Below are 19,775 nucleotides of genomic sequence, written 5' to 3' on the forward strand. Positions count from 1 at the left end.
CAGTTCTCTCCTCTTGCCTCGATGTTCTTCTTTACACCTTTCAGCCATCTGTCCCTCGGTCTTCCTCTAGTCTCCTTCCCTTCAACTCCATTTCTAAAATCTTTCTTGGTATTCTCTCTTCTCCCATTCTCTTAACATGTCCATACCACTGCAGCCTCGATTTTTCTATCTTTTCCTGTAGGGGTTCCTCATTTACCATTTCCCGAAATCTCTCATTTCTTGACTCTGTCCGTTCTTGTTAAACCTACTCCACACCTTTTAAACTTCATTTCCAGTGCTTGTATTCCACAGTTATCCCTCTCCTTCATCACCCACATTTCTGATTCATATGTCAAAATTGGCACAAAATGTGTCTTGTAGATAATTCCTTTACATCTCTGTGATACATCCATGTTCCATATCAATCCTCCCACACTCTTTAAGAATCAATTTGCAAGCCTTTCTCTTTCATTGATTTCCATTCTGTTTCCTCCATTTTCTTCAATTACACTTCCCAGGTATTTAAAGCTTTCAGCTCTTTTCATCATATGCAAATCTTTCATTGATTAATACACAAAATTGTTGTAAAGGTTATTAGGTATTTTATTTATCTGAGGTTTCAAATACAGAACAATAATTATGGTATTATACAGGGAATTTCACTAAGCATTATTTTTATGCACATAACATTTAAAACAATTAGTATGGGCATTAATACTATAAGTAGAATTACAAAAATAATAAATTACTATATCAGAGTGTACATGCAGTCGTCTCAAATAATTAAAACCATGCATAATTAATAAGAACATCACATACTCCAATTTACAACATACAACCTAATCACTGGTGTGAATATTACAGTCATTATGTCAGGTATTTCAAACACAATTTTACAATAAAAACATCATCACATGAAAAAAGAGTGGTTTTCCTATAACAAATTGTATTTCTTCAGAAGAAAATATATTTGACATACACTATCTCAATGTCAATGTAAATTAATATTTTGTCACAGCGATTCCATCATGCAACAATTAGGTAGTAACATTCTTAGCCTTGGTAACAAAACAAGTCTCAAACTTTTTCAAAATTATTTATCTTTCCTTTAAGTAGAAAAATAGGCCCTGAAGTATTACGGCTTTCAAATAATAAGCCATAAAAGAACGACACCAACAGAGTAAACAAACAGGTACTCAATTACACTGAGCTAATATCTGTGACTTCAATTCTGGTAATATGATTAGCTGGTTCAATTTTAACATTTTCACCTCCCCCTTCAGTCCCCAATTTCATGTCTCGAAGAGAAGCAACAATACTGTCCACTCCTACAGGGGCATTAACGGTGGCAGCTTGTCCTGTCTTGGCAAAGTGGAGGAATGCATATCCACGATGACCACACCATGTGATGTCCGAAGGTTTCACGCCACGTTCGGCAAGAGCAGCTTTGAGGTCGCGGACCCTAACGTCTGGAGCTATGTTGTCGACACGGAGACTGAATTCGACATGGGGTCTCTGCCTCAGGCGCAAAGCTGGACGACGGACCTTCTTAGAAACAGGAGCTTCATTTTCATTGGGAACATCATCACTGGTGGTATTCTCTTCTGTTGTGCTTTTCACTGGCTTCTTGCCAGGATTCCTTCGACGACGGAATGTGCGCGAGGGTCTCGATCCACCGACACCATTCTCTCGGCTCTCTTCGCCAGCCCCTTCTTCGGAAGAGGCCTTAGTCAACTGAGGGCGGCGTTTCCTGAATCGGTTACGTCCTTCTCCTCGAGCGTTCACTCTTGGAGGAGGTTCCTCAATGTCGGAATCAACTTCCTTGAGGGTGCAATCCTTACCTTCCCTACAATCAAACAAGGCAGTGTTCTTTTATTATACATAAACATATGAATAATAAGCATGATAGGTCAAATACACTACTTAGCAAGTATACGAGAGAAATATGGTGGTAGTGATTGTTTCTTAAAAATAGTGTTACTGGTCTTATCCCTTAACAGCTGCTATGGTTTTTGGAGATACTGATATGCTGAAATTTGGTCCTGTAGGATACCTTGAAGACTTATGTAATGGAGAAGATTCTGTCAATATTGAACAATATTTGGAGGATGTAGAATCAGTTCAAGAAGTCGACAGAGGACCGCCCATCACTACAGCAGTGTTCGATACAGCACTCTATAAATTAGAAAAGAACCAAGCCACTGATGTGGATGCCATTCCAGCAGAACTCTTGAAAAACTGCGATGATACCATGAAAAACGGTTTGTTTGAAGTGATTAATGAATGCTACGAACAACGAACCTTACCAACTGATTTTATTACAAACAGAACAATTACACTCCTCGAAAAAAAAAAAAAAAAACCAACCCAAAAAACCGCATGTGATTGTTTGAATTATAGAACATAAGCGATCCTTTCTCACATTTCTAAGATTTTACTTATCACCATTAAAGACAGAATTAGAAGGAAAATAGAACAACAATTGGATAACGATCAACATGGCTTTAGAACACAAAAAAGGAATTAGGGAGTCTATATTAGCATTACGTCAAATTTTGGAAAGAAGGTTAGAAGTCAACAGGAAAACTTATGTAACATTCATTGACTTGGAAAAAGCCTTCGATAATGTTGAATGGAAATAGCTTTTCCAAGTAATGGGGAATACGGGACTTGACAAGGTGCCTTATTCTAAATCAATATAAAGCTTAAAACATGGAGGTTAATATTAATGGTACTACAAGAGAAGTAAAAATTAGAAGAGGAGTACGACAAGGCTGCCTGCTGTCACCATGTCTCTTTACCCTGTTCATAGAAAATGCAGTTAGAGAAATGAAAGAGCATACTTAAGGGGTGAATTTTAATGATATTCAGGTGCACAGTATCCGCTTCACAGATTATATTGCTATCTTAGCTAATTCTGAAAAGGATGTAAGATGCTAAGAACATTCAACTAATCCTCAGTGAGGGACCTGTGAATGCCACACCATTAAATTAAAATTAAATATAAAGAAAACAAAATTCATGATAGTGACAAAAAGAAGCTTACAGCTAGGAAAAAAATAAAAAATTAAAATTAAAATTAAATAACACACTGATAGAACAAATCACAGAATTCTCCTATTTGGGTAGTATAATTACCTTGTATTGTATGGAAGTGAAACAAGGATGACAACTAGCTCCGAAAGAAAGAGAATAGAATCTTTTGAAATGTGGTGTTACAGAAGAATGCTGAAGGTGAGATGGATAGATCGAATCACGAATGAAGATACTAAATCGAATTGGTGAGAGGAGATCAATTTGGCTAAATTTGATGAGAAAAAGAGATAGAATGATAGGACACATCTTAAAAGACACCCTGAACTTGATCAGTTGGTTTTTGAAGGAAGTGTAGGTGGTAAGAACAGTAGGGGCAGACCAAGGTATGAATATGACAAGCAGATTAGAGCAGATGTAGGATGCAATAGTTATCTAGAAATGAAAACATTAGCACAGGATAGGGTGGCATGGAGAGCTGCATCGAACCAGTCTATGGACTGATGACTCAAACAACAACAACAATTACCTCTGAACAGGTCCGTTTTGGAAATCAAGAATAGAATAGGGGTATCAAAAGAATCCTCCCAAAACAAGAATAACTTATTGCTAAACAACCATTTCAGTTTGGAGACCAGAAAATCATTTCTCAAGACAGTTTGGAATGTGCTACTGTATGGATGCAAAACCTGAACATTAGGAAAACAGGAAGAAACAAAACTTGCAGGATTTGGAGAAGAATTACAAAACCAAGTTGGATGGATAAAAGAAAACAAATGATCTTGTTTTAAAAAATGTAAAGGAGGAACAATGTTTATTAAATATGATAAAGAAGAGGAAAATAAAGTTCTTTGGACACATATTGAGACATGACTCACTTCTCCAAACCATCACTGAAGGTAAAATACTGGGAAAGAGACCCAGGGGATGACCAAAGGATGTCATACATCAGAAACTTCGTCGGTGAACTGGCATGTGGTTCATATAGCAACATGACGAGGCTAGCAGAAGATCGTCAGATATGGCTACAGCGACAAGGCATTGCCTTCAGTAGTTGATGATATTTTTTATGTGCTGAAAAATTTACCAGTAGGAGGGTGGTATCTCTGAACCTTTTAAATACCACCGGACTGAGCCAGTGGGGGCCGAAGGGGTAGTATGTGGTCCTGTGGGTTCACTTCTTGCTGGTGGAAGTGTACTAATAAAGCACAGGAAATGCCATTTATTCCTACCAAGTCTGATACATGCATGTCCAAGCCGTGGTCCCTGGGCAACGGGTACACTGCGTGTACACGGCTAAGTCATGTAAGGGTGAAAAAGCGAGTTCCCGACGCTTCAAAATGGGGACCCACCAGCTAAGGGAGACAACCCCGAAAGAAAACATCGGCCCTCCAGGATTGCTGGGGGTTGGCGTTGGGCTGACAACCCAATCTGTAAAAAAACTCTCGTTACGAAATCTGAAGAAATAGCTGGCCTGACCTTTTTACGACGACCTCACAAACGTGTAAAGGACTTGAGAATTGGTTCGTGGAATGTTTTAACCCTCTACCAAGCTGGAAACCTCAGAAAGTTGCTCAATCAGCTGGATGAGTATCGACTAGATATTACTGCTATTCAAGAAGTGAGATGGATTGGTGAAGGAGTGATACAGAGAAAAAATCACATTGTATTCTATAGTTGCCACATGAAGGATCACATGTTTGGTACTGGTTTTATTGTCAATAAGCAGATAAAACACCTTATCATGGATTTTCGGGCAAAATCGCATAGATTGTGCAGACTTAGAATTAGAGGGAAATTCTTCAATTATAGTCTTATCTGTGCACATGCTCCAACTGAAGAGAAGAGCAACGAAGATAAAGATTCATTTTACGATGAATTGGATGAAATTTATAATGAGTGCCCAAGAGCAGACTGTAAAATAATCTTCGGTGATTTGAATGCGAAGATAGGAAAGGAGGTCGAATACAGACCTTGTATTGGAAAATATAGCTTGCATGATATTTTGAATGATAATGGAATCAGGCTTATACATTTTGCATCCTCGAGAAATATGGTAGTGGGAAATACAACTTTTAATCACAAGGATATACATAAAATGACATGGAAGTCTCCAGATGGAAGTACCTTTAACCAAATTGACCACCTCCTAATAGATGCAAGACACTTCTCTAACTTAATGGATGTTAGAAGTTATAAGGGGGCCAATATCAAAGAAAATAACATTCAATTGGCCATTTTATGGTAATTTTACAAACTTTTCATCAAAGAGCTTAGTAATATATCTTATGGTGTTTCTACAAACTTTTTATCAACAATCTCCAATATTTTGTTTTGAATTGTCTCCAGTATCAACACTGCTTTCATTTCTTTGAAGTGCATTTAATAATAATAATAATAATAATAATAATAATAATAATAATAATAATAATAATGTTTTACGTCCCACTAACTACTTTTATGGTCTTCGGAGACGCCGAGGTGCAGGAATTTAGTCCCGCAGGAGTTCTTTTACGTGCCAGTAAATCTACCGACACGAGGCTGTCGTATTTGAGCACCTTCAAATACCACAGGACTGAGCCAGGATCGAACCTGCCAAGTTGGGGTTAGAGGGCCAGCGCCTTAACCGTCTGAGCCACTCAGCCCGGCAGAAGTGCATTTATGTTGTGATTTTAACATTATTTATGTTTGTGCTGATGAAGGTCTCAAGAGCTAAAACATGTTCACATTTATTATTTTAATAAATATGATGACCTTTTCTGCTGGGGCTTATAAGATAACAAGTATGCTGAAAGGCATGAAAAACACCAAACAATAAATATGAAAACATATGCACAGGGCCAATAAAAATATCCCAGTATTATTGCAGATTTTAGATTGTAATATGCATATTGATTTGGTGGTTACTTGTAATTATTCTGTTCCATGACAATACAAGGCCCCGTACAGCAAATGCAGTAAAGGGGCTTTTGCAGACATTCAAATGGGAGGTACTCAGTCACCCTTCATACAGTCCGGACGGATCTCCTAGTGATTATACCATTTTCGGTGAGCTAAAGAAGGCTCTGAGGCACAAACGATTCATCTTGGATGATGATGTCAAGCAATACATTCACCACCTTGTGTCGCAGTGGAACAAGTGCCTCAACAGTGCTGGGCAATACTTTTGAAATAACGCTACAGGTTTTCATTTAATAGCTACTGGCTTGTTTCTTTTTGAATGGCCCTCATACCATGTAATGTATTGTAAAGAAAAGGAAGACATTATTCCCTGACAAGGTTCTGCACCACACAGTCAGGGTGATAAGAGTTCTCTCTATCTTATTCGTATGTTTATACACATTCAAAAAATTTACGCAGAGCCATACAATGATTGAGTAAGTCTGAATGGATAGTACAGGCAGACTACACAGATTATGTGCTATATATAGCCCCTCACAGGGAAGAAAAAAACCGTCTTGACCATTAGCTATAAAATCTATTAAAAATAATTTTGAGCAGTCAACAACAAGTCTCCAAGCTAAAAGAATGCTCAATCAATCAAGTTACTGCAAGTTTCTACTTGGTATTGAGAAATGAAGAACATTATTACTTACGCCATCTCTCTTTCTCTTAGCTCCTGCAAGATGGGCATTTCCTTCAGTCGCCTGGAAGACAGAATACTCCAAATGATGCCCTTTGGTTTGGGCAGCCGTTGAGACACACGGATTACTTGAGTTGGAGTGACAATGATATCCACAGGAACATCATGTTCCTTAAATATTTCTTTCGGTAATGTGTCAAACACCTGAGAAAAAATGAATTAAAAAATTCAAATCAAGTTTACTGATGAGGTGGATATGATTTTTGTTTGTAGGAACAAAACACCATAAGCTGGTTGCATAAAAATGAATCAGAGTTCAAGAACATGTAGTCAAGATGGACGTAGAATTTTGGTTGAATAAAAAAAAAAATACGATAACATTATTTAAGGTCAAATTTAACTCAAGTGGATGATCTCAATTTACCAATGTTAACAGAGAAGGAAATACAAATGACAGAAAGCATAACTAACAAATAGTAAATTAGTTAATTTGGGAAAGACACTGAATCAGAAAGTGATGGAACCAACTACTGTAGAGGGAAAAATATTCCAGATGTGGTGCTGTTAAGACCAGATGAGTTCCGTAGAGAAACTGCAGTGAAGATGGTAAAAGTTATCACAAATTTGATTTGGTTCATAGTTAAAACTGAATGTGATGGAAAGGAAGGTTGTAAAAGTAGGACTATTAAGCAGTTCCATATGGCTGATAAAAGAGGCATAAAGGAGTTTTAAAATAATTATGATCAGTGGATAACAGTAAATAAATGGAATTTTCAAAAAAGTCAGCCAAGGGTAACATGACGGCAATCATAATAGGCAGTCATAGGAATGTTAGTGAACTTTTTTTTCTATTCGCTTTACGTCACATTGACACAGATAGGTCTTATGGCGACGATGGGACAGGAAAGGCCTAGGAATGGGAAGGAAGCAGCCGTGGCCTTAATTAAGGTACAGCCCCAGCATTTGCCTGGTGTGAAAATAGGAAACCATGGAAAACCATCTTCAGGGCTCCCGACAGTGGGATTCGAACCCACTATCTCCCGGATGAGAGCTCACAGCCGTGAGCTCCTAACCGCACGGCCAACTCGCCCGGTGAAAAATGGAAGGGTACGTATTGTAGGGTGGTCCTTATTTTTTCAACTTTCGAATATCTTTGCATACATCCCCTAGTTCCTTTCTTTCTTTTGTTTCTTCTTCTTCTTCTTCTTTTATGACCACATAGGATCACTTTAGTCAGTCCGTCGTTCAGGTCTCTTTGAAGGGATTGTTCGGGCTTTGCGGTCCTCCCAGTACTTCTTCAGACGCTCCGATCTTCGTGCCCTTTCCTCAGTTGAAAATGTGCGTGTTGTTGGTTTGTTTTGTGTAAGGGTAAAGCGGAGGTTTGTATTCTTGAGTTTTGTATTCAATTTTATCTTATTTTTGGTGTCTTCTGTTGTAAGGCCTATTGCCTTCAGATCCTCTCTTACTTCTCTGATCCATTTACATCCTGTTGTGGTATTTTTTGAGACGAGATTGTGTTGTACTAGTTGTTTCAGAAGTCTCGAGTCCTGCATCCTCATGATATGTCCAAAGAATCCCAGTCTCCTCTTACGCATAGTATCTGTAATGGGTTCTAGCTCTCTGTACACGGCTTTGTTAGGTATTAACCGCCACTGTCCATCTTTCTGATATTTTTTGTTGATACAGGTTCTTCCAATCCTCCTTTCAATTTTCTGAAGTCTGTCAGTCTTTGATTGTTTATTCAGGTAAAAGAGTGTTTCTGCTGCATATGTAGCTTCCGGTTTTATAACTGTGTTGTAGTGTTTTATTTTTGTATTTATTGATAGACATTTCTTTTTGTAGATATCCCATGTTAATTTTTGTGCTTTAGCTAATCTATTTGTTCTTACTTGGATTGAGATTTTTTCATTTAAGTTATGTGTTATTACTTCTCCAAGATATTTAAACTGAGTTACTATTTTGATTTTATTACCATTTATGGTGACTTCTTTTAGCTGTGTTGGTTTTTGGGGCATAATTTCTGTTTTTTCAAATGATATTTTGAGGCCAATTTTATTTGCAATGTTTTGAAGTTCTGATATCTGGGTTTTTGCTTCTTTTATGTCCACTGCTAGTAATGCTAAATCGTCAGCAAAACCCAGGCAATTTGTTTTGATTTTTCGGCCAATCTTTATTTTGGGGGGACATTTTCTAAACCATTCCCTCATTACCATTTCTAGAGCACAGTTAAATAATAGTGGTGAGAGCCCATCTCCCTGCCGTAGTCCAGTTTTAATTTCAAATGTCTCTGATGTTTCACCCCTAAACTTCACTTTTGACTTGGTATTGGTGAGAGTTTTGTTTATAAGAAGAATTTTAATATCTAATTTGTTGAAATCGAAGACGAGTGCCGCAGTGGCTAAAAAGTTGTGTTATGTTGCAACAAGTTGGTTTATTCCTGCACACGAGCGTGCTCGACTTCTGTCTACGTTCAGTTGTGTGTCAGATTCCACCCGATGATGAGAATGTTTATAATCATGGCGAGTAGTTTAAGAAGTAGTGATACAGTTATTTATTTAGTTTGTGAAGTTAAACACCTTCCGACTCCTTGGCTGAATGGTCAGCGTTGAGGCCTTTGGTTCAGAGGGTCCCGGGTTCGATTCCCGGCAGGGTCGGGGGTTTTAATCATGCCTGATTAATTCTTTTGACTCGGGGACTGGGTGTTTGTGTCTGTCACAACACTTTCTTTTTCATATTCAAACAACATACTACACTACCAACCACCACAGAAACACGCAATAGTGATTACATCCATCGACAGACAGTTGGCGTCAGGAAGTGCATCCGGCAGTAAAACAGGACCAAACCACAATGTGGGACACAGATCGCACCCGCGACCTCACAAGTGTGGGAAAAGCGGTAGAAGAAGAACAAGAAGAAGAAGTGAAGTTAAACACCAGATCAGTGGACATAAATTACCATCTATTAGATAAGTTCTTTAAATCTTTTACTATAACATATGCAAGGTGAACTGACTATCAGTGAAAGTACTAATTTAGTAGTGTTTGAATGTCTGATGTTTTGGGAGAATGCTAGCATTCCTACAAGAGCTTTACCTCACTCTACAAAAAAAATTATATATATATAAATCGTCTCTTCCATGTTGCCCATACTAATGCATGGAACAGGATAAAAATAGAAATGTGTAGGGAGCCTCTCCTTTTTCTCTAGCCTTCCATAGACTCTGTAAAGGTTTTATGGTAAGTAAGTAAATACATAATGAATGAATAAATGAAAGAAAAACACCTGGAAAATGATTACTGTGTATTCACTGACTTGTGCATCGTGCTTTTAGGGGCAACTGTGGACTTAAATCTTAAACTAAGGCTGCCTGGAGCTTTGTAATCTTGCAGGATGAATGAATGTATTCATTGATGATGATGATGATGATGATGATGATGCTTGGTGTTTTAAGGGGCCTAACATCGAAGGTCATCGGCCCCTGTATTCATTGAAGATGTTCCTTTTTTTCATTCTCAGCTGTTCCTCAGTGTGGGCGAATTGGATGAACTGTGAAAATGTAGATGCAAGGTGGTGGTTTCAGGGTTCATCAGCAATAGGAGCACCTTAAAATTACTTGTGCTTTTGGGAAGAGTAAGAAACAAAAACAAAAACAAAAGCAGTATGGCAAACTAAACGCAAGGGTGTCTTCAAGTGCTCTAAAGAAGTTCTGTTAGCACTTAATGGTATTTAAATTAAGAAATATATATGGTGTCACCGTTTGATAACAAGGTTACCAATGACACAAAAAACATGTATGGTTAGAAATCTGACGTGGGGAAACTTGGGAATTGAAAGGAGGTACACAGCTCTATCAGGTCCAGTTATAAAACTTCTGGGTTAAACATTTTCACTAAATTCCAAAATTTAAATTTAGCACTTTTGCATTATTCAGCATATATCACCATCTATATTCTTGATCGCGCTCTTATCAGAAACACTGCTCGAACACCAAGCAAAAAGTGGCTGCCAGAAATAATATTATAAGGAAGATAACGGGTACTACCTGGGGGGCACATCCCAATACTGTGAGAACCTCTTCCATTGCTCTATGTTACTCTGCAGCGGAATATGCGTCCCCAGTATGGTACAAGTCAAGTCATGCCAGGAAGGTAGATGTTGCTCTAAACGATACCTGTCGCATCATTACCGGCTGTCTAAAACCTACTCCGTTGAACAAATTGTATAGTCTTGCTGGTATTGCCCCTCCTGATATCTGTCGAGAGGTTGCAGCAAAAAACGAGAGGAAGAAGGCGGAAACATCTGAAGCTCACCCTCTGTATGGATTAAGGCCAGTTACTCCAAGACTCAAATCAAGGAAAAGTTTCCTCAGAACAACAGAGGCTCTTAATGGGACACCTCAGCAATCCCGAACTGATATGTGGTGTGCAAGCTGCACTCGCTCCGAAGAATGGTTGACACCAAGTGAAGAATTACCACCTGGTCACATGGAGAAATGGTGTACTTGGAGATCACTGAACAGATTACGGGCAGGCATGACAAGATGTAAAAGCAACCTGCAGAAGTGGGGTTTTAACATCGAGTCATCATTGTGTGAGCGTGGTGCAATCCAGACGACGTCTCATTTGTTGCAGTGTAGTAAGTGCCCTAAAACATGCACAGTAAAAGATCTATTTCAGGCAACAGAAAATGCACTGGATGTTGCCAATTTCTGGGCAAAAGTAGTATAGACTTTTTCTTATAAGTGTGACTTTGTATATAATGTATATAATTCAGTAAGAGTATATATGTATTTATAGTATTAATGATTCTGATACGAGATCTCAAAGTAACAAACAACCCTCAGAAAGTGGTAACTCACGGACAAATTTCAGTACCGGCTGTGTCCACCCACGATCTTATATTTCTTGCCTACTCACTTCGCGTTCCAAAATATAAACCTAGGTATATAACGTGCAGGAATATGAAAGATATCGACATCTATGAATTAAGATACGATGCCTACAATCTTCCATGGAATAGCATTTTAAATATTTTTTTCTTCTTTTTTGCTACGGGCTTTACGTCACACCGACACAGATAGGTCTTATGGCGACGATGGGATAGGAAAGGCCTAGGAGTTGGAAGGAAGTGGCCATGGCCTTAATTAAGGTACAGTCCCAGTATTTGCCTGGTATGAAAATGGGAAACCACGGAAAACCATCTTCAGGGCTGCGGACAGTGGGATTCGAACCCACGATCTCCCGGATGCAAGCTCACAGCCACGCGCCTCTAGGCGCACGGCCAACTCGCCCGGTCATTTTAAATCTGACAGACATTGATGAAAAAATAAATACATTTAATTCATTAATACACAATCTATACAACAAACATGGACCGAAAAGACAGATCAGAATATCCCGCAAACCTAAGCCATGGCTAACCCCTGCAGTTAAAAATATGATGTCTCAACGTGATGCTCTTTACCGATATTACAAACGTACTCAGGACACAAATGACTATGAACAGTATAGAATAATTAGGAATAAAAGTAAACAAATCATCCGTAATCTTTAATTTAAATATGTCCGAGAATCAGTAAGTAACCTAAATACGGCTAGTGCCTGAAGGCATCTCCGAGCCATGGGCATAGGAAAAATACATGAACAGCTTCAGGTACCCGACATTCCACTCGACGATTTAAATGAGTATTTCACGGAAGGGAGAGCTCAGTCTAACCCGCTTAACAGACCACACGCCAATAACGTCCCAGGCACCTGTTCCACTAAATCGCCCCTGCTTTGCCTTTCGTATCTTCAGCACTAATGAAGTTAAGAAAGTCTTGTATTCTATTAAATCCAAAGCAAGCGGTGTCAATGAAATTCCTATTACTTTCATACATAATATTACTGACACTATTCTACCCATTCTCACCCACATTTTTAATTACTGTCTCAAAAACGGCACATTACCGACAATTTGCAAGCGGGCCAATGTAATTCCACTTCCTAAAAACCCAGGTTCGAAACTCCTATCCGATTACCATCCCATTTCAATTCTCCCTGCTCTCTCCAAAGTGTTAGAATGGTTGGTACTTGCGCAAATATTGGAATACCTTCAGGCTCACTCTCTTCTTGACCCCCTGCAATCTGGCTTCAAAAAGGGTCATAGCACAGTCACTGCCTTACTCAAAGTGACTGAGGACATCAGACAAGCAATGGACGAAAGACAAGTGACAATACTCACACTCCTTGACTTCAGCAGTGCTTTTGACACGATAAACATCCAGACATTGATGATGAAGCTCAAATCGTTTTCCGGTAACATTGCTTTAACATTTTTCACCGCATATCTTACAGATCGTATGCAACGTGTTACAGTACAAGATACTGCTTCTCAGTGGCGACTCCGAAAGGCAGGAACCCCCCAAGATTCTGTTCTTGGTCCCCTTTTGTTTGTCCTCTATATAAATGATATCTCCTCTAAAATAAAGTATAACAAATATCACCTCTTTGCCGACGACTTCCAAATTTACTGCCACGTTAATATAAATTATATATCGAATGCAATAAGAGATTTTAACTCCGACCTTCAACAACTCAGTGTGTACGCCAGTGAAAACTCTCTCCTCCTCAACCCCCCAAAAAACTCAAACAATTATTATCGGTTCACAGAAATTATTAAACATCATGTATAAAAATTATGCTATTCCTCCGGTGATATCAAATGCCACCGTAATCCCGTTCAGTAAGGAAGTGAAGAACCTAGGTATGACCCTGACTGAAACTCTTGACTGGTCTGCACATGTAAGAAATACATGTAGAAAGATGTACGCGATGCTACACCCTCTGAAACAACATAAGGACATTTTGCCACAAGATGTAAAGATAAAACTACTCCAAACTTTGATACTACCAATACTTGACTACTGCGACATTGTCCTCATTGATGCAACCCGTGAACAAACTATGAAACTTCAACGAGCATTGAACTCTGATCTTCGATTTGTTTTTAACTTGAGTTACGATGTTCACATAAACCCTATCTACACATTTCTTTCCTGGCTAAAACCCGAGAGGCAATGGAAATTCCACGTACTTACGTTGATATATCGAACTCAGAAGGAAAATCTACCCAAATACATCTCTTCAAAATTCCTTATCCTCATTCCATAATTGTAACACCAGATCTGGCACTTCCCTCGCTATTCCCGTCAACCACTCTTCAATATATAACAGATCCTTCGTTGTGGCTGGGTCACGACTTTGGAATTCACTCCCAGCTGCTGTCAGGAACTCAAACTTAATATCGAAATTTAAGACTGCATGTAGAGATTACCTGTTGAATACCGCTGACTGTTTCGTGTGACTGTTTCGTGTGTATAATATAAACAAACCCTGCCTCCATCTCACCACCACTCCCCCCCTTTCTCATCAGCCCCACACCACCCCCTTCCCCCTCCGCTCCTTCCATCCGCACAAACACAGTTGAGACAACAACAGACTCGATCGTACGAAAGGGACCGTTATTTTGAGAAGGCCGGGCCATTTCGAGAGGACAACCACTGTCTAAAAACCGTAAGTTTAAAGCTTTCTTCACACCCATTTTACACTTTTTACTTATCCGCCCAAGTTTCTCACACAACCTCATTTTTTCCATTACAGATTGGAACTTCACTAACGGTTTCCACTAGGTCACTTACAGTTTACCATGCATCTGTCATCTGCTCTAACACAGCTTCTCAATTTTTGTCGCGGCCCTCTCGACCTAAAATAAGGCAAACAAACCAGCCAACATTGTGAAACAATAATTGAGAATGGGACCACTAGATTGAGAAGATACTGATGTTCTAAATTTTTAAATTTCATCAGCGTTTTTCCATCACTTGTCACATGCATTTCGCCTCCACATTATCTCAGGCTTGGTTTCTCAAACTTTTTCGCTCCCGCTTCCCTCCTAGCCATTCAATGTGAGGGTGTTTCTACAAAGGCAGACTTTCGACCTGAGTTTTCGACACAGTGATTTCATCCTGTTTTGAATTGTTATAAAACCAAATTTTGTAAACTTAAGAGGTCTGCAACCTTGCTATGTGCACTTACTGTTCATTTCCATCTGTATCATTTATTTTAATTTCTTTTCTTCTTAGGTAACACAGTTTTTAAATTCAATTATGTTTTGTATTAACCCCTGTTTTCACTGAATTTTAACGCAGAGTTTTTTTTTTGCTCCACATGATGTAAATATTGTATATCGGGTTGTGTTTATTTCCGTTGATCTCTCTCTCTTGTTTTTTCATTTGTTTCTTCATTATGTTCTTTTGGCACATTTTAAGCTTGTATTATGTAAATTAGTTCAACCCCTCCCTTTTTTCCGTAAAGATGGCTCAAACGAGCCAAAACATGTTTGAATTTGATTACTCCATCTAATGATGGAATTATATGATGTATTGAATTATGAGGATACACTTAATTTTACCTTTGCAAAGTTCATGATCAACAGCAATGATCTTATCACTCTGGATGAAACAGCGGTGAGAAGGTGTCATATTAAGATGTTGGCTAACACAGAAATGGGACCGGACATAAAAATCGAAACCAGATTCAGCACCACAAGAAGTGTGTTTCTGAAATTAAAACAGATGTGAGCAAGTGTGAAGTCTGATCCTTTTTTTTTGCTAGTGGTTTTACGTTGCACCGACACAGATAGGTCTTATGGCGACGATGGGATAGGAAAGGCCTAGGAGTTGGAAGGAAGTGGCCATGGCCTTAATTAAGGTACAGCCCCAGCATTTGCCTGGTGTGAAAATGGGAAACCACGGAAAACCATTTTCAGGGCTCCCGACAGTGGGATTCGAACCCACTATCTCCTGGATGCAAGCTCACAGCCGCACGCCTCTCACCGCACGGCCAACTCGCCCAGTGAAGTCTGATTCAAAACTTGTTGGCGTCTCAAGAAGTGATGTGTGTTAGAGGTGCTGCTTAACCCTTACCCCTCGAATTGAAGTTCTCTGTGTTGTCTCTTTTTTTTGCTAGTTGCTTTACGTCGCACCGACACAGATAAGTCTTATGGCGACAATGTGTTGTCTCTACCATTTGTATTTTAAATGTGAATTTCTATCTTATATGACCTGTATTCATCTTTCACGATTTTGGAGATAGCACTTGCTCTTAAAGGATGTATTTAGGCTATAAACGTTTACAGCAAGCTATACTGGAGCAAATAAAAACAATATGGGCAATTTAAGACACATTATTTTACATTTTTATTATTATTACCACTACCGTTATCGCATACTGATTGGTTTCGTTAGTAATTTCACCGAAAAAAGCAACTGTAAAACTCTAATTCAGTCTCTGGTTTCACATCACACGGTGGTCTGTAGTTCGAAACCGCTGTAAACGGTGATTCCTTGAAACCGGGATCTGTTGATTATAATTGCGCCAACCATCAGCATCAGCTACATGTTGGGTTACGGTACACAAGCAGACAATCGCCAGTTCACTTGTAGGTGCCATCAAATGCTATTACGATATATTCTTTATTGTGCAAGGAAGGAGTAGAGGTGCTAAATTACTGGGGTTTTGTAGAATTACCTGACATACAACATTGAATAGTACACTGTATATGACTAAGAGAGCACATAGCGACCATGTTTGTTTACTATCGTTTGAGCCTTTGCGTATGTGAGTAGACTGGACACAGCTGATGTCTACACTGCCATCTAAATAATAGATTTCTGAATGACTGTCAAATAGTATCTGGATTTTACAAAGTTCTATGCTGAACGAAAACATGGCAGTACAGTATAGCATCGTGTATTTTGTCGGCTACGAGTCGGCAGGCGAGCGGTGGGTGATACAATGTGATGTTGGGCCTCACCCGACACATGACCGGAAAGGGAATATCATAATGTCGGGCCTCATCCAACAGATGAGGGGTAAGGGTTAATGGTGTTGAAGGATTGACACGAGAGGCTTCTTTAAAGAACTGACTGCAGGTCTTGAAATAGGGGATGTGATGCAGAATGTTGATCCCAAGGAAATAAGTTTGCACGTCTTACCTGACAGTCATGAACTGTCGATACCACATAAGTGTCCTCATTAACTGCGCCCATGCCCATCATCATAGCAAATTCAAGGTCGGCATAGCCCTCTCCTTTACCTATTCGATATCCTGAAACAGCAATGACATAACAAAGTTGAAATAGGAAAATAATTGTAACAATTCTACCACACGAAAACACAAAAGGTACACTGAAATTTTAAACAACAAGGGGGATGATATACGCAACCACTTCTTTCCATGTTTTCTGTTGTAAATAATTTAAGATAACTTACCTGTGAATTACCCATGAATTTAAAAAGAAAACATGGATTACTCTTAAATCCATGAATAATTACATAAATTAACTCAAATTATTTTGTTGTTTCTGTAAAATGAGGCTGTCATTACATGGAAAATCTTACGTCTCATTATTTAACACAAAACAACTTTATTTTTTATTCTCCTGAATGCTCTGCGCAGTGAGCTCCCATGAGTTGCAGGAACAACCATTCCAACAGACCCTACCAAAAGTGTGGTCTCACATTGTGGGAGGGGTTGTCGTCATAACAATATTGGCGTCACTTTCTCCTCTCTCTGCTGTTCTTCACCCTGCACAGTGCACTAATCATGGTGTGGAAGAAGAATATTGTTAGTCATGATGCCTGCCTAATGACTTCCTAATATTACTGTTAATGACTTGGTTAGACTGTGGTTACTGGATAGCAATGTTACTGAGTTAGGTTGCAGTATATATACCGAGCTCGATAGCTGCAGTCGCTTAAGTGTGGCCAGTACCCAGTAATCGGGAGATAGTGGGTTCGAGTCCCACTATCGGCAGCCTTGAAGATGGTTTTCCGTGCTTTCCCATTTTCACACCAGGCAAATGCCGGGGCTGTACCATAATTAAGGCCACGGCCGCTTCCTTCCAACTCCTAGGCCTTTCCTATCCCATCGTCGCCATAAGACCTATCTGTGTCAGTGCGACGTAAAGCAAAAAAGTTGCAGTATGATTATGGTTAAGTAGTGCAGTGATCTATATACTTCTTTCTGACTGTGTTAAAATTACTGACAGGTATAGTTAGGTTACTTTTTATTATTTGCTTTACGTTGCACCAGCACTGATAGGTCTTACGGCGACGATGAGATAGCAAAGGGCTAAGAATGGGAAGAAAGTGACTGTGGCCTTAATTAAGGTACAACCCCAGCATTTGTCTGGTGTGAAAATGGGAAACCAGCTTCAGGGCTGCCAATAGTTGGGTTTGAACACACTATCTCCTAAATACAAGCTGACAGCTACATGACCCACAGCATGCAGCCACTAAAATCACTACAAGTGATGAAAATCATGAAATGCACCAATCATGTTCACCATTGCAATATTGAATGCAATAAATTTCATTGCTAGGCTTGTATTGATGGATATGACTTACTCTTTTTTTTAAATTTTAATTTATTCCTCCACCTGATCAATGCATAGTTTATATCCTCGACAAGTACTAGTTTCGGCTGTTCATTGCAGTCATCCTCAGTCATTCATCATAAATTATTGGGACAAAGTATCATTAAAATCAAATGGAGATGAATCCCATAAGTTAAGATTACAAAATACAAAAGCAAAACATAGAGTACATATAAACACATTTAAAAACTTGGAGTAATGGTCTTGTGGATTTGAGTTCCAAAATGAGACTATAGTTGGTCACAGAATTAATGCAACTTGAAATTTAAAGATGAATCAGTGTAACTGCATTCAAATTGATACTAAATCAAATGAAAGTGACACAGATAGGTCTTATGGTGATGATGGGATAAGAAAGGGCTAGGAGTGGGAAGGAGGTGGCCATGGCCTTAATTAAGGTACACCCCGAGCATTTGCCTGGTATGAAAATGGGAAACCATGGAAAATCATCTTCAGGGCTGGTGACAGTGGAGTTTGAACCCACTATCTTCCAGATGCAAGTTCACAGCTGCACGTCCCCTAACCGTATATTAAAAAGAATGTATCATTTTTAAAATGAAATTATCACCATATTGATACAGGTAAAATCTATTAATTATTGAGGTACAGGCTGAGTACTGTATAAATGAAAGTTTTTAAGTTTTAATTAATGATGGATATCCTGATGTTTTAAAGAAACAAGTCATATCCGTCCATAAGGGCGTTGCTGTGGGAACACCTAGCACAGCTGTCAATGTTGACAGTAGCCAGAGATTTTGTGCCAATTTCCTTTTTTTTCAATTGGTTTTACGTCGCACTGACAGATAGGTCTTTATGGCGATAAAGGGATAGGAAAGGCTAAGAGTTTAAAGGAAGTGACCGTGGTCTTAACTAGGTTACAGTTGCCTGGCGTGAAAATGAGAAACCACGGAAAACCATCTTCAGGGCTGAGCGACAGTCGGATTCAAACCCACTATCTCCCGAATATAAGATCACAGCTGCACGCACATAATCGCAAGGTCAACTCGCTCAGTATGCCTATTTTCCTTTGTGACGACAAAGAGGAGTGCTCGGAAAATGAGGAGGTTCCACAACTACCTCTTGAAAGTCAATGAGGAGTGAAGTGTTGTTGTGGTTAGTGATGCAGCAGCAGAAAGCAGGCAGAGGTAAATGCAAAAGTGGAGCTGCCGCTGTCCTCACTCCTCTCCCTGTAGAACCTATGGCTGATGCAGGGAGCATCGTCACCTGTTGGCAGCCCTCACCGTACTCTGCGTCATAGGATGTCTGAATTGAAAAGTGAGGGCAGCGTGTGATGTCAATGTTGTTATGATGACAATTACTCACTGTAGCCAAATCTTTAGCAGAGAGTCTTTTTATTTTGGCTCTGTGCAAGTGTCCAGGGAGCTACACGGAAAGGCAACAGCATGGCTGAGTGACCCATTTGCCGAGAGATATATTGCTTCATGTCCAGCTGATGTGATCTAATGCAGTAGCGATTAAACGGTAAGTCCTGTGTCTTCACTGCAATAGTTTAGTTTAACATCTATGGTATTGATAGCGTGCTCAATGTGTTAGCTTTTAAATAGCGTAGTTTCTGTATGAATACAAAAGTTACAGTGTGTTTAATGAGTGATGTATACAGTAGAACAGTGTGTATTCATTGTGTTGTGCTATGCCGAGCATCCTTCTGTTGGAAAGTGCCACTTTCGATTGATTCGC

At 39.3% G+C, this 19,775-nt stretch overlaps 1 protein-coding gene across 1 annotated transcript in view; it reads right to left on the bottom strand.

Moving 5' to 3' along the window:
* Positions 1-565: 565 nt before the first annotated feature.
* The window catches only part of lost (methenyltetrahydrofolate synthase domain-containing protein lost), a 41,221-nt gene continuing 22,011 nt past the window's right edge, over positions 566-19,775 (bottom strand). The window contains exons 4-6 of the mRNA XM_067154885.2: positions 16,635-16,747; positions 6,609-6,799; positions 566-1,825 (exon numbers count right to left, since the gene is read on the bottom strand). Of these exons, the coding sequence (XP_067010986.1) occupies positions 1,180-1,825; positions 6,609-6,799; positions 16,635-16,747 (950 nt within the window). The 3' untranslated portion in view covers positions 566-1,179. The remainder of the gene's footprint in view (positions 1,826-6,608; positions 6,800-16,634; positions 16,748-19,775) is intronic.

Source organism: Anabrus simplex, chromosome 10, assembly GCF_040414725.1.
Source record: "Anabrus simplex isolate iqAnaSimp1 chromosome 10, ASM4041472v1, whole genome shotgun sequence".
NCBI lineage: Eukaryota > Metazoa > Arthropoda > Insecta > Orthoptera > Tettigoniidae > Anabrus > Anabrus simplex.